The sequence below is a fragment of the Gorilla gorilla genome, chromosome 9 (assembly GCF_029281585.2).
Source record: "Gorilla gorilla gorilla isolate KB3781 chromosome 9, NHGRI_mGorGor1-v2.1_pri, whole genome shotgun sequence".
Taxonomy (NCBI): Eukaryota; Metazoa; Chordata; class Mammalia; order Primates; family Hominidae; genus Gorilla; species Gorilla gorilla.
Window position 1 is genome coordinate 15,820,255 of NC_073233.2, and position 15,457 is coordinate 15,835,711.

General features: G+C 40.8%; 1 protein-coding gene across 1 annotated transcript in view; it reads left to right on the forward strand.

Annotated features, from left to right (window-relative positions):
* IPO7 (importin 7) overlaps positions 1–9,297 on the forward strand; it is a 64,713-nt gene extending 55,416 nt beyond the window's left edge. The window contains exons 21-25 of the mRNA XM_031007663.3: positions 310–530; positions 624–829; positions 2,987–3,193; positions 4,611–4,727; positions 7,645–9,297. Coding sequence (XP_030863523.1) covers positions 310–530; positions 624–829; positions 2,987–3,193; positions 4,611–4,727; positions 7,645–7,742 — 849 coding nt within the window. The 3' untranslated portion in view covers positions 7,743–9,297. The remainder of the gene's footprint in view (positions 1–309; positions 531–623; positions 830–2,986; positions 3,194–4,610; positions 4,728–7,644) is intronic.
* The last annotated feature ends 6,160 nt before the right edge of the window (positions 9,298–15,457 follow it).

Below are 15,457 nucleotides of genomic sequence, written 5' to 3' on the forward strand. Positions count from 1 at the left end.
GGGGTTTCACTGTGTTAGCCAGGATGGTCTTGATCTCCTGACCTCGTGATCTGCCTGCCTCAGCCTCCCAAAGTGCTGGGATTACAGGCGTGAGCCACCACTCCCGGCCCGTCGTGAGCTTTTAATAGCTCCATGAAGACTACTAGACTTTCTCTAAAATTAGATTTCCCAGTGCAGTGCCTCAGCAGTAAATATTGGTCATCTAATGCTACAATAGGGTTAATTGAGGCAACAAAGAAGTTAATATTTTTAGAATGTTTGCATGCTATTAATTATAGTCTTAGAATATCTTGCTATCTTTTTTTGTAGTGCATTCCCTTATTCGTGGAAGCAGCCTTAGAAAGACTGACAAGAGAGGTTAAGACAAGTGAACTTCGAACTATGTGTCTGCAAGTTGCAATTGCAGCTTTGTATTATAATCCACACCTACTACTCAATACCTTAGAAAATCTTCGCTTCCCTAATAATGTTGAACCAGTTACAAATCATTTTATTACACAGTGGCTTAATGATGTTGACTGTTTCTTGGGGTAAGTGACGTATTGCAATTTTACTACATTTGCTTTGGGAGGAACTCTGCTTATTTAAGAAAAGAAAACAGATTTTTTTTTTTTTTTTTTTAGGCTTCATGACAGAAAGATGTGTGTTCTCGGACTCTGTGCTCTTATTGATATGGAACAGATACCCCAAGTTTTAAATCAGGTTTCTGGACAGATTTTGCCGGCTTTTATCCTTTTATTTAACGGATTGAAAAGAGCATATGCCTGCCATGCAGAACATGAGAATGACAGTGATGATGATGATGAAGCTGAAGATGATGATGAAACCGGTAAGCGATTTTCAATGGAAGAAGACAAAACTTATCTACTTAGAAATATTACCGCACTGGGCCGGGCGCAGTGGCTCAGGCCTGTAATCCCAGCACTTTGGGAGGCTGAGGCAGGTGGATGACAAGGTCAGGAGTTCGAGACCAGCCTGGCCACTATGGTGAAACCCTTCCTCTACTAAAAATACAAAAATTAGCTGGGTGTAGTGGTGGGTACTTGTAGTCCCAGCTACTTGGGAGGCTGAGGCAGGAGAATCGCTTGAACCCACGAGGCGGAGGTTGCAGTGAGCCAAGATTGCATCACTGCACTCCACCCTGGGTAACAGAACGAGACTCCATCTCAGATTAAAATATATATATATATATATATCACTAGCCCTTCTCCCAAATAAATGTGGGATCATACCCAAATGCTTTCATTCACAGAAAAGACTTCCTGTCTTCTCACTAGAGTGATGTAATCAGGAACTTCAGCTGTATTACCAACATGTAGAACAGTTCAAACCATTATAGTATGCAACCAACAAAGATTTATTTTACACATTCTCAGCACTGTAGATACAAAGATGAATGAGATGTCATGCAGTTCTTCAAAAGTTTTCTATCCGACTGTGGGAAAGTATTACAAAGCCAAATAATTATGTATATAATAATAGAGTTGACACGAAGTGCTGAGTCCACTTAAGAGCGAGAGATTATAGTTCCCTTTTTTATATGGTGGCATGAGCCTATAGTCCCAGCTACTTGGAAGTCTGAGGTATCAGATTCGCTTGAGCCCAGGAGTTTGATTCCAGCCTGGGTAACACAGTGAAACCCCAGTTTTTTGTTTTTTGGTTTTTTTTCTTTTGAGATGGAGTTTTGCTCCTGTTGCCCAGGCTGGAGTGCAACAGCGCGATCTTGGCTCACTGCAACATCTGCCTCCCGGGTTCAAGCAATTCTCCTGCCTCAGCCCCCCAGATAGCTGGGATTATAGGCACATGCCACCATGCCCAGCTTATTTTTGTATTTTTAGTAGAGACAGGATTTCACCATGGCCAGGCTGGTCTCGAACTCCTGACCTCAGATGATCCACCCTCCTGGGCCTCCCAAAGTGCTGGGATTACAGGTGTGAGCCACTGCACTGAGCCGTGAAACCCCATTTCTTTAAAAAAAGTTGTGGGGATTACATGAGGGAATCCTTGACGCTTAAATAGTGCTTGGCAGATGGCACTGAATTAACAGTATTAACAAAGGTACACATATCATTATAGTTACTATTACAAGATTTATGGGGGTTTTTTATGTTTGTTTTTTGTTGTTGTTGTTGAGACGGAATCTCGTTCTGTCGCCAAGCTGGAGTGCAATGGCAATCTTGGCTCACTGCAACCTCCGACTCCCGGGTTCAAGCGATTCTCCTGCCTCAGCCTCCCAAGTAGCTGGGATTACAGGCATGTGCCACCACACTGGCTAATTTTTGTATTTTTAGTAGAGATGGGGTTTCACCGTGTTGGCCAGGGTGGTCTCAATCTCCTGACCTCGTGATCTGCCTGCCTTGGCCTCCTAAAGTGTTGGGATTACAGGCGTGAGCCACCGCGCCCGGCGAATTATGGGGTTTTCATTTTATTTTTAAGCTTCTAAAGATTTATGGTCTTAATGTTGACTAAATTTATTGGAGATATCCATCCCATCATCTATTAATTCTAAAACCTAAGCATACTTGCACTATAACATGTTAATTAAATGTTGATAAATACATTTTATCTATAAGACTGTACACTATCAGTGTATAAATTGATAAAATATTAAGAGAAATTATTGTAAGGGTTTCAACATAAGATAGCTATTGCTATTTTTGTCTTTTATCATTTACTAACTTAGCCAGCCTTTTAAAAAAAATCTTACAAAAGGTTTGGTGGGTGTAACGGTAGTGTGTTCATACTGCGCAGTCCTTTTTCAGATGTCTAGTATTAAGAACACATTAAATCAAGGTTGGTTTTCTTGGACTCCTATGGAAATTTTCATTTCTATTCATTATTGAACATGTATTTAAACACCAATTCCTGGAGCTCTCTCTTGTCACTTGTGACTTGTAATTTACTGACAGTGATTGAGATGACTGTCAATTTGTTGAGTAACAAAATATGTCATTGTTATAAAAGTACTTATGTTATGACTTGGCAGAGGAACTGGGGAGTGATGAAGATGATATTGATGAAGATGGGCAAGAATATTTGGAGATTCTGGCAAAGCAGGCTGGTGAAGATGGAGATGATGAAGATTGGGAAGAAGATGATGCTGAAGAGACTGCTCTGGAAGGCTATTCCACAATCATTGATGATGAAGATAACCCTGTTGATGAGTATCAGATATTTAAAGCTATCTTTCAAAGTAAGTCAACTTGTTACATGTGGATCCATTTCATTGAACAAATCTGTTGTAGTTTCTGCCTGCCCTTTAAAGGAAGAGTTTGGAGGATATCAAACCCAGACTAGAAAAGGCTGGTTAGGCAAAGTAACCAAAATTATTTCTAAGGTTGCCATAGTTTCTGAGTATTCTTTATTCATCCTGTTATTTTACATTTAGATTGTAATTTTGGAAGATTATAGGAAAATAATGTAGTTCAAAAAAGTATACAGTGACAGTGCCTCTTTGCTACTTCTGATTCCCAGTCTCCCAGCTTTCCTCAGAAGTAATCACTCTTATGTGTATACCTGTTTGTTGTATGTTATTATTTGTGTGTATCCTTTTTTCCTGCCCAAACCTACACTTACCTGTTAGAGTATATTAGCATTTATGGCATATGATCTTATAATTCTTTTTTTCCTATATTCTATGATGTGTTAACTAATTTAATCTATTATTACTAAATTAGCACTTTCGGCATAATCAAATTTTTAGCTTTAAACAACTAATTTAACCTTGAGATTTTTGAATTATATATGCCTAGGATTCTGGAGCCACATACACTGTTAAATATTCCAAGAAAAGTCCACTGTTCCTATAATGTGTCATTGTATGTGGCTCCAGAATACTAGGTTCTGGTTGGTTTTTACCATCATTTACTTGGATTTCAACAAGGTATAGCATTTGTGTTTTACCATCCACATTAAGAAATTAAATTTCCCCTGTATTTGAAACATCTTTTCCTCTCAGAGTTAATTGCTGTTATATATCATTTCCTATGCATTGGGAACTGATGAATATATTTTTTGATAGAATACATTATCTGATAACCAAGGATTTGAGTCTTCTAAGCCCATGACAAGGCAGTTTTGATGAAACGTTACAGAAGCACAAAGTGCTGGTTTCTGAGCTACATGGCAGCAAGAACTGATTGAGGTGCCAAACTTGTTGTTTGTGTGCCTTGCACTTTGTAGACAGACACCACATGTCAGTCCCTAAAGAATGGTTCCTAACACGGGGCCCATGTACCACAGTAGCCTTGATGATTTTCAAGTTGCTTTAGCTCTGAATCTTTTAAGATGGTTGGGTTAGCTTTATTCCTGAAGTCTCCCTGGTTTGTTACTTACTATATAAGAACTAGTTAGGCTGAGTCCTTATTTGCTGGAGAGATGGATCGTAAGAATGATTAGAGTTTTTGGAGGCATAAAGATAAGCTGTAATTAGTTTTTATTCCTATATCTGTTGTTTCACAAATATGGTAATTTTAAAAATTATTGGGAGAATATAAAATAGATCAGAATTTCAGTATTGCCTCGGGATGGAGTAGGAGGAATAGTATAGAACGGAGCTACCAAGCCTCTCTTATTCATGTTGTTTTTCCCTTGTTTTTATTTTTTGATAGCTATTCAAAATCGTAATCCTGTGTGGTATCAGGCACTGACTCACGGTCTTAATGAAGAACAAAGAAAACAGTTACAGGACATAGCAACTCTGGCTGATCAAAGAAGAGCAGCCCATGGTATGTTAATTAACTGTAACTCCTCTTTAATTAGTGACTTTTATAGCTTTAAAATTTTATATCATTTAAATTTATATCATTAAATTTTATATCATTTAAGATGATATAAAAGGTATAGTTGTTGCAGGTGATAGGAATTAACTCTAATCTGAGGGATTTAATTCAAGATAACTTAATTTTGGCTTTGGCTACAGTTGGCTTTTTTCGTTTTTTTTGTTTGTTTGTTTGTTTGTTTGTTTGAGATGGCGTCTTGCTCTGTCGCCCAGGCTGGAGTGCAGTGATGCGATGTCAGCTCACTGCAAGCTCTACCTCCCGGGTTCATGCCGTTCTCCTGCCTCAGCCTCCCAAGTAGCTGGGACTACAGGCACCTGCCACTACACCTGGCTAATTTTTTGTATTTTTAGTAGAGACAGGGTTTCACTGTGTTAGCCAGGATGGTATCGATCTCCTGACCTCATGACCCGCCCGCCTCGGCCTCCCAAACTGCTGAGATTACAGGCGTGAGCCACCACACCCAGCCCCAGTTTGCTTATTTTTAAGTAAAATTGGGCCAGGTATGGTGGCTCATGCCTGTAATTCCAGCACTTTGGGAGGCCACGGTGGGTGGATTGCCTGAGCTCAGGAGTTTGAGACCAGCCTGGGCAACATGACCAAACTCTGTCTCTACTAAAATACAAAAAACTAGCCAGGCATGGTGGCACATGCCTATATTCCCAGCTACTCATGAGGCTGAGGCAGGAAAATTGCTTGAACCTAGGAGGCGGAGGTTGCAGTGAGTTGAGATTGCACCACTGTACTCCATCCTGGGCAACAGAGCGAGACTCCATCTCCAAAAAACAGAAACAAAAAAAAAACTAGAGAACACAGCCAGACATGGTGGCGCATGCTTGTAATCCCAGCTACTTGGGAGGCTGGGGCAGGCAAGTCCTTGAACCCAGGAGGCAGAGGTTGCAGTGAGCCGACATCACGCCATTGCACTCCAGCCTGGGTGACAAGAGCAAAAGTCTGTCTCAAAAAAAAAAAAAAAAGTACAGTTGAAGACTACTTTCAGTTTGCAATAACTTTAGCTCATGGTGATGGTTAGATAGTAGAAAGTTCTGTTAAAAATGTAAACACCTAAGCCGGGCGCAGTGGCTCACACCTGTAATCCCAGCACTTTGGGAGGCTGAGGCGGGTGGATCACCTGAGGTTTAGAGTTCAAGACCAGCCTGACCAACGTGGAGAAACCCCATCTCTACTGCAAATACAAAATTAGCCAGGCGTGGTAGCGCATGCCTGTAATCCCAGCTACTCGGGAGGCTGAGGCAGGAGAATTGCTTGAACCCGGGAGGTGGAGGTTGCGGTGAGCCGAGGTCGCGCCATTGTACTCCAGCCTGAGCAACAAGAGCGAAACTCCGTCTCCAAAAAAAAAAAAAAAAAATTTAAACACTTGGCCAGGCGTGGTGGCTCATGCCTGTAATCCCAGCACTTTGGGAGGCCAAGACAGGAGGGTTGCTTGAGTTTGGAAGTTGAAGTCCAGCTTGGGCAACATAGTGAGACATCATCTCTACAAAAAATAAAATTAGCCAGGCATGGTGGTGCATGCCTGTAGTCCCAGCTACTTGGGAGGCTGAGGCTGGAGGATCACTTGAACGTGGGAGGTGTAGGTTATAGTGAGCCATTATTGTGCCACTGTACTCTAGCCTGGGTGCCAGAGTGAGACCCCGTCTCCAAAAATGTAAAAACTTACAAAGTTAAATAGCTCCCAGACATATCTTTTCATCTTTAAATGTTTCAGTGTGCAATTTTTAAAAGTACATTTTAAGCCAGGCGCGGTGGCTCACGCCTATAATCCCAGCACTTTGGGAGGCTGAGGCTGGCGGATCACTTGAGGTCAGGAGTTCGAGAGCAGCCTGGCCAGCATACAGTGAAACCCTGTCTTTACTAAAAAACACAAAAATTAGCTGGACATGGTGGTGCACACCTGTAGTCCCAGCTACTTGGGAAGCAGAGGCAGGAGAATCGCTCGAACCTGGGAGGCAGAGGTTGCAGTGAGCCAACATTGCACCACTGCACTCCAGCCTGGGTGACAGAGTGAAACTCTGTCTCTTAAAAAAAAAAAATAAAAACAAACAAAAGTACATTTTAGGTTATACACCATTGTTAATGCACAACAATTATCTATAGACTTTTTTTATAAATTAAAAAAATTATTTTATTTATTTGTTTGAGAAGAGTACACTCTGTCACCCAGGCTGGAGTGCAGTGGTGCAATCTCAGCTCACTGCCACCTCCATCTCCCGATTTCAAGTGATTCTCGTGCCTCAGCTTCCGAGTAGCTGAGATTGCAGGCACGCACCACCACACCCAACTAATTTTTGTATTTTTAGTAGAGACGAGGTTTCACTATGTTGGCCAGGCTGGTCTCAAAAACTCCTGACTCCTGAGGCGGATGGATCACTTGAGGTCGGGAGTTCTAGACCAACCTGGCCAACATGGTGAAACCCTGCCTCTACTAAAAATACAAAAAATTACCCGGGCGTGGTGGTACGCACTTGTAGTCCCAGCTACTCGGGAGGCTAAGGCAGGAGAGAATCGCTTGCACCTGGGAGGCGGAGATTGCAGTGAGCCAAGATCGTGCCGCTGCACTCCAGCCTGGGTGACAGAGCCAGACTCTGTCTCAAAAAAAAAAAAAAGATTTTTTTTCTTAACAGCGGGAAGTGAAAATTGGCTAAGAAGTCTACAGCATACAGTAAAAGAGATTATATTCTCTACATAATGCATGCTCCCTTGCCCCTATACATTGGAGAAATCATGGACTTTGGAACTTCCTGGCCATTAATGATGGTTAAGCTACTGGCTTGTTTAATGTTTTGTCAGTTTCTCCCCAAGTTAGTAGATGATTGAATGCCCTACTAAAATTTTATTTGTTTTCTAGAATCCAAAATGATTGAGAAGCATGGAGGATACAAATTCAGTGCTCCAGTTGTGCCAAGTTCTTTCAATTTTGGAGGCCCAGCACCAGGGATGAATTGAGTTCTCTCTTTCTTTCCTGCTGTGTGATTGTAGTGAAGAGCTTGTGTTCCTCCTAGTAGTGGTTCCAGAACTGGTTCATGTTATCTATTCTAAACTAATAATCAATAGATGGATAAAAGAAACAACAACCCCAGGAGATGGGACCTGATCATGCAACCTGGCACTGGAAAAGAAATCAGCGGGATTTTGGGGGTGGGGGGGATGGGAGGTACCTTAGAGGGAGTATTTTCTTTATTTTTTGAAGAAAGTAAGATCCTGACTCTGAAGCTTCAAAGTGACACTGTGGAAATCTGAAACAAGAGGGGATGTCATGAAGGCAGCTTTTCTTTTTCTGAGGAAAAAATAGGCATGGGCTACAGGACTATTTAAAATGTCTCATTTACAGTATAAAACTCAAAGGTAGATGTAATTTTTACACCTATGAGTATTTGTCCAATTTCTGTCTCTTCCTCACCATTGGGTATCTATTCTTTATATGTAAATAAGATAAGGTCATCTGATAGCCTTATTCAGTCTTCATCATTTTCATCATTGTTCCTATGTAGATTATTGGACATTTATTGTAGCACTACATAACTGATTATAAAAATCTGTAAATGAATTAGCACTTTCATATTGAAACAAGCCTGCTAGCCTATGTATAAAATAGCAAAATGTTTGCTGTTTATAAAAAGATGTAATGGGGTGGGGGGCAGGGGTAATTTCAAGTTATTAATTTAAAAATGAACTAGCAATTTTGTACCTGGTGACTTTGTGGTGCACTCACCTCTGATAGTGACTTGAATTCGGTATGTAAAAAGGGGTTAGTGGTATTTCATTGCTGCTAAAAATGACAACTCCCTCTGTGTCCTGTTTTTCTTAAAGCTGTCAGTGTACAAGTGGGTATTTGAATACCAGACCTTACTGTAAAAAATAAGAAAGGTGGTATCTAGAGCATGTAAATTGGATATAAAGTTCTACTCTTAAAGAGTTGATCTAAGAGTATGGCTAAACATCTATATATGCAATCTATTAAAAGAACTTAATTCGGCTATTATGTCTTGATTTGATTGCAGTTTTTTCCTAATTATAACAAATTTTTCCTCATTGGCGTATTTTTAATCCTGTGCCTAGAAAGAGTACAAAATGCACACTTTAAAAAATTGATATTTAACACTTACCCACTCCCCTTTCCCCATCTCTTCTACCGCCCTTGTTGATTGTGGTATCTGATCTTGACTAGATAGGCTGAAGGCACATGGCTCCCTCCAAAAACCACTATTGATACCACTGCAAAAACAAGCCAGCAAAAAGATACTGTAGAGAGGTTGGCTTGCTTCCCTCTCTTCCTAACTGCATGTTGAAAAATAAGCCGTTATTGATCTTAAACATCTGTCAGATGAGTCATACATTGGGTTATTTTTTATATACATGTATACACAATATTTCAAATTGAAAGCAACATCTTAATGGATTCAAAACTATTACAAGCTGTTGTCTAAAACAGATGAGAAAAAAATTTATAACTGTAAAAACAAATGCACATATTGATATTTAAAATGCGTAATTAAGAAAACCCATTGTTGTTGTGTTTTTCTTGTATACCAATAATTAAGCCACTACTGTTGGCACTCTTTGGTTTTCTATTTTAACACTGAAGGAGTGAAAGTATTTCCTATATTTATGAATTTACTACTAAAATCTTGGCAAAAAAAGAAAAAAATTGTCTAACATGTGTGGGTGAAAACTGTTAATCAAGTGTTTCTACTCCCCCCCCAAAATCCCCTGAAAGTTGGACACCAACTGTATACCCTAGGTTGCTTAAAGGGATTTCACTATTATATAAAGTCAATAAAAATGAAGTAGTTGTATATATGCAACATTGTGTACAGAGGGGAAAGAATGAATAGTATTAAAGAAACATTCTCGTCTTCCTTTACCTTTAATCCCCTAATACCTAGTCTACTTTTTAAATTTTCAGACTTCACTGCTTTTTGAATTCATAATTCTAATTTTCACATTATTGTTAATGGAAAATCATATCTAATAAAGGTTTTAGTTATTCCCATGCACAGTATGAAAATTCTCATTTGCTGAGGTTTTGTTTCAAGAAAATGTATTGGCATGTCTTTGAGAACATGTTTTATTGTCTCCTGTGTCATATAATCCAAACTAATCTCCATTTACAGACTTTAACTTGAAATTAGACCTTATAATTAAACTATTTAAATAGTGTTCAAATGATAGTTTCTAATGCATCAAATATATACCTCAGTTTTCATGATTTCCTTTAACATTATAATTTGGTATAGATCAAGAATCCTAACATGTATCAGTTTCTAGATGAGGCTGCAAGATTTTTGGAAAACTTTTTGAATGTATTTACAATATTCTCTTGTAATTAGCTGCATAGGGACTTGTCTTTTTTTCTTTTTACATACAGCTTTTCCTACAGTTTTATTACCCTATAATTTTTTTTTAGTTGTAGAAGTTAATTCTGATTTTGTGTGGATTTCAGTATTTGTCTTTGTTAATGGCAGATATTAGCATAAATCACTTTTGTAAATGTAAGCTTTCTTTTTTTTCTTGAAAAAGCCTTTCTATTTATCAGTATTAAATAAAGGAAGTTAATCTGTTTCTCTGCAGGTAATAAAATAGTGACACACTGTATTAAGATAGTGACTGCTATACTCAACTCTGGAAGAGACTAGAGTATAGAGCATGAGTGGCAAAACCACAGCCCTTGGGCCATATGCTGCTATTCAGTCCCAGATGTAGCCCCTGAAGCAAGCATAAAGAAAAATGAATTAAAAATTAAATTAATATGGAAAGTTAAAAAATGGATTACATTAGTATGACTAAACCATGTCTTTGGCAAAGATCTAACACAATGTCTTAAGTATAATAGGTAGTCTCTGTTTGTAAAATAAATGACTTAAATTTAAAACATCAGTTATAAAACTGTCAGTTCTGTTCTTTGTAATTTAAATTTTGGTAAAGATTTTCTGTGACCGTTTATCAGTGCCTACTGAATTCTAGCTTTTATCCTTGGTGAGTTGGCCATTCTTGCAATAGCCACTTCACACTTTGGCTCATGGTAAACAAAGGTTACCTGGAAAGTGCTCTTGGAGATAGTACTGTCATCTCTCAACTGGGGGAGTTACCTAAATCAGACCTCCAAATTAGAGAAGGCTAGGACAATAGATTCTTTAACATAAACAGTTAACATTTTAAGTTGACCTGGCAATCCAAAAACTAGCATTAGCAGAAGCAGTATGCTTCTCCAAAGGTCTTCTAGACCCAGGCTGTAACTTAGCTAACTGAAGTGATCCAATACTGTTCTAGGCCCTTCATCCTTTGTATGTAGTATTACCACTGAATAGATTTGTATGTAGTATTATGACTGCATAAAACCAACAATGGGGACAGATATATCCCTTTCCTTTAGGGACCAATACAGTAGGCTGTACTCATTGTTGCCCCTTATATAAAGGGTCAAAACATATTCTTAGGACCATGCATATCAAAAGAAGCTGGACAATGTGGTTCTTAAGCTAGGCAAAATCTTTGGTTTTAGCACTATAGGAGAAATACATAAGTTCTTGTGTGTGTGTGTGTCTGTGTGAGGTAGTCATCCCCACTCCAGGTGTTTTTTTGGTGGTGGTGGTGTTTTTTTGTTTTGTTTTTTTTCCCTGAGATGGAGTCTTTTAAGTCACCCAGGCTGGAGTGCAGTGGCACGATCTTGGCTCACTGCAATCTCTGCCATCCAAGTTCAAGTGATTCTCCTGCCTCAGCCTCCTGAGTAGCTGGGATTACAGGTGCCTGCCACTGCACCCGGCTAATTTTTCTATTTTTAGTAGAGAAGGGGTTTCATCATCTCAGCCAGGCTGGTCTGGAACTCCTGACCTCGTGATCCACCTGCCTCGGCCTCCCAAGTGCTGGGATTATAGGCGTGAGCCACTGCGCCCGGCCCCCTCCAGGTGTTAAGGCACAGGTGAGAATTCTCCTTTATATATTTATAGATGCTGGGCCAGGCACGGTGGCTTATGCCTGTAATCCAAGCACTTTGGAAGGCTAAGGCGGGAGGATCGCTTGAGCCCAGGAGTTCAGGACTAGCCTAGGCAATACAGCAAGACCCTGTCTTAAAAAATAATAATAGGCTGGGCATGGTGGCTGATTCCTGTAATCCCAGCACTTTGGGAGGCTGAGGCTGGCAGATTACCTGAGGCCAGGAGTTCAAGACCAGCCTGGCCAACGTGGTGAAACCCCATCTCTACTAAAAATACAAAAATTAGCTGGGCGTGGTGGCGCATGCCTGTAATCCCAGCTACTCAGAAGGCTGAGGCAGGAGAATTGCTTCACCCAGGGAGACGGGGGTTGCAGTGAGCCAAGATCGCACCACTGCACTCCAACCTGGGCGACAGAGTAAGACCTGTCTCAGAAAAAAGATAATAATAGATTCTACTTTCATATATAAATTGGGATTTGTCAATTACACACAATATTTGAGCTCTATAACTACCAGAGCCTTTTTATTTTTTGGAGATGGAATCTCGCTCTTGTTGCCCAGGCGGGGGTGCAATGGCATGATCTCGGCTCACCTCAACCTCTGCCTCCCGGGTTCAAGAGACTCTCCTGCCTCAGCCTCCCCAGTAGCTGGGATTACAGGCATGTGCCACCACATCCAGCTAAGTTTTGTGATTTTAGTAGAGACGGGGTTTCTCCATGTTGGTCAGGCTGGTCTCAAACTCCCAACCTCAGGTGATCTGACTGCCTCGGTTTCCCAAAGTGTTGGGATTACAGGTGTGTGCCACCGCACCCAGTCTACTGGAGCATTTTAAGGTTTCTTTCTGAATCTTTTTTAAACAAATCCAAGAAACTAGAAAAAGGAACTTCCTTAATCTGATAAAATGCATCTAACAAAACTATAAAGCTAATAGACTTGATAGTGAAAGAAAAATGTTCTACCAAAGACGAAGACAAGGATGCTCCCTTCTGCCACTTCTATTCAACATTGTACAGGAAGTCCTAGTCAGGGAAAATAGGAAAGAAGAAATAGAAGACATGCAGATTGGAAAGGAAATTAAAACTGTATTCACAGATGACATGATCTTATATCTAGAAAGCCATAAAGGATATACACACACAGGCCAGGCGCAGTGGCTCAGGCCTGTAATCCCAACACTTTGGGAGGCTGAGATGGGTGGATCATCTGAGGTCAGGAGTTCCATACCAGCCTGGCCAACATAGTGAAACCCCGTCTCTACTAAAAACAAAAAAATTAGCTGGGCGTAGTGGTGGGCGCCAGTAATCCCAGGTACTTGGGAGGCAGAGGCAGAGGTTGCAGTGAGCCAAGATCCCCCCACTACACTCCAGCCTGGGCGACAGAGCAAGATGCTGTCTCAAAAAAAAAAAAAAAAAATACACAACTTGAAGGTTGCAGGACACAAGATCAATATATAAAAATTGGTGGTATTGGCCAGGTGTGGTGGCTCACGCCTGTGATCCCAACACTTTCGGAGGCCAAGGCTGGTGGATTACCTGAGGTTAGGAGTTCGAGACCAGCCTGGCCAACATGGCGAAACCCCATCTCTACTAAAAATACAAAAAATTAGCCAGGCGTGGTGGTGGGCGCTATAATCCCAGCTACTTAGGAGGCTGAGGCAGGAGAATTGCTTGAACCTGGGGGGCAGGAGTTACAGTGAGCCAAGATCATGCCAGTGCCCTCCAGCCTGGGCAAAAGAGCGAAACTCCATCTCAAAAAAAAAAATTGGTGGTATTTCTATACAAGAGTAATAAATGAATTGAAAATGAAATTAAGAAAATTCCAGCCAGGCGCAGTGGCTCATGCCTGTAATCCCAGCACTTTGGGAGGCTGAGGTGGGCAGATCACGAGGTCAGGAGATGGAGACCATCCTGGCTAACATGGTGAAACCCTGTCTCTACTAAAAAATACAAAAAAAAACTAGCTGGGCTTGGTGGCACACGCCTGTAGTCCTACCTACTCGGGAGGCTGAAGAATCACTTGAACCCAGGAGGCGGAGGTTGCAATGAGCCAAGATCACGCCACTGCACTCCAGCCTGGGCAACAGAGCAAGATGTCATCTCTTAAAAAAAAAAAAAAAAGGAAAAGAAAATTCCATTTACAACAGCATTAAAAAACAGGAGCAAGTAAGTACAAAACTTGGACACAAAAAACTACAGAATGCTGTTGAAAGAAAAGATGAAAGACACCCCACATTCATGAACTGGAAGACAATATTGTGAGGATGGCAAAATTCCCCAAATGTATCTATAGATTAGGTGTGGTTCCTATATAATCCCAGTTATCTTTGCAGGAACTGACATGCTTATCTTAAAATTTATATGAAAATACATGGGACCTAGCATAGCCAAAACAATCTTCAAAAAGAACATGATTTAGTAGCACAATAGCATTGTACTGGTGTAGGAATAGACCAATGGGGCTGGGCACGGTGGCTCACACCTGTAATCCCAGCACTCTGGGAGGCTGAGGCAGGTGGCTCAACTGAGATCAGGAGTTCGAGACCAGCCTGGATTATCGGGGGAAACAGTCCCCAATATTTCAACGTACATTCTTTCTATTTTCCCTAAGTGTCAACTGGTCTGAGAAATAGAAAGAGTATAAAGAGAGGAATTTTACAGCTGGGCCTCCGGGAGTGACATCAAATATCGGTAGGCCCATGATGTCCCCTGAGCTGCAAAACCAGCAAGTTTTTATTAGGGACTTGAAAAGGGGAGGGGGTGTACCAACAGGGAGTAGGTCACAAAGGTCACGTTTCAAAGGGCAATAAAGATCACAAGGCAAAGGCAAAATTAGAATTACTGATGAGGATCTATGTCCCGCTGTGCACATACTGTCTTGATAAACATCTTAACAGAAAACAGAGATCGAGAGCAGAGAACCGGTCTGACCAAAATTTACCAGGCTGGAATTTCCCAATCCTAGTAAGCCTTAGGGTACTGCAGGAGACCAGGGCGTATTTCAGTCCTTATCTCAACTGCGTAAGACAGACACTCCCAAAGCGGGCTTTTATAGACCTCCCCCCAGGAATGCGCTCGTTTCCCAGGTTATTCCTTGCTGGGAAAAGAATTCAGCAATCTCTCTCTTACTTGCATGTCCATTTATAGGCTCTCTGCAAGAAGAAAAATATGGCTCTATTCTGCCCAATCCCACAGGCAGTCAGACCTTATGGTTATATTCCCTTGTTCCCTGAAAATCGCTGTTATTCTGTTCTTTTTCAAGGTGCACTGATTTCATATTGTTCAAACACACGTTTTACAATCAGTTTGTACAATAGTGGTCCTGAGGTGATGTACATTCTCAGTTTATGAAGACAACAGGATTAAGAGATTAAAGTAAAGACAGGCATAAGAAATTATAAGAGTATTATTAGGGAAGTGATAAATGTCCATGAAATCTTCACGATTTATGTTCAGAGACTGCAGTAAAGACAGGTGTAGGAAATTATAAAAGTATTCATTTTGGGAACTGATAAGTGTCCATGAAATCTTCACAATTTATGTTTTTCTGCCATGGATCCAGCCGGTCTCTCCATTCAGGGTCCCTGACTTCCCGCAACACTGGCTAACATGATGAAACCCCGTCTCTACTAAAAATACAAAAATTAGCCAGGCGCAGTGGCACACGCCTGTAATCCCAGCTACTCAGGAGGCTGAGGGAGGAGAATTGCTTTTACCCAGGGGGCCGAGAT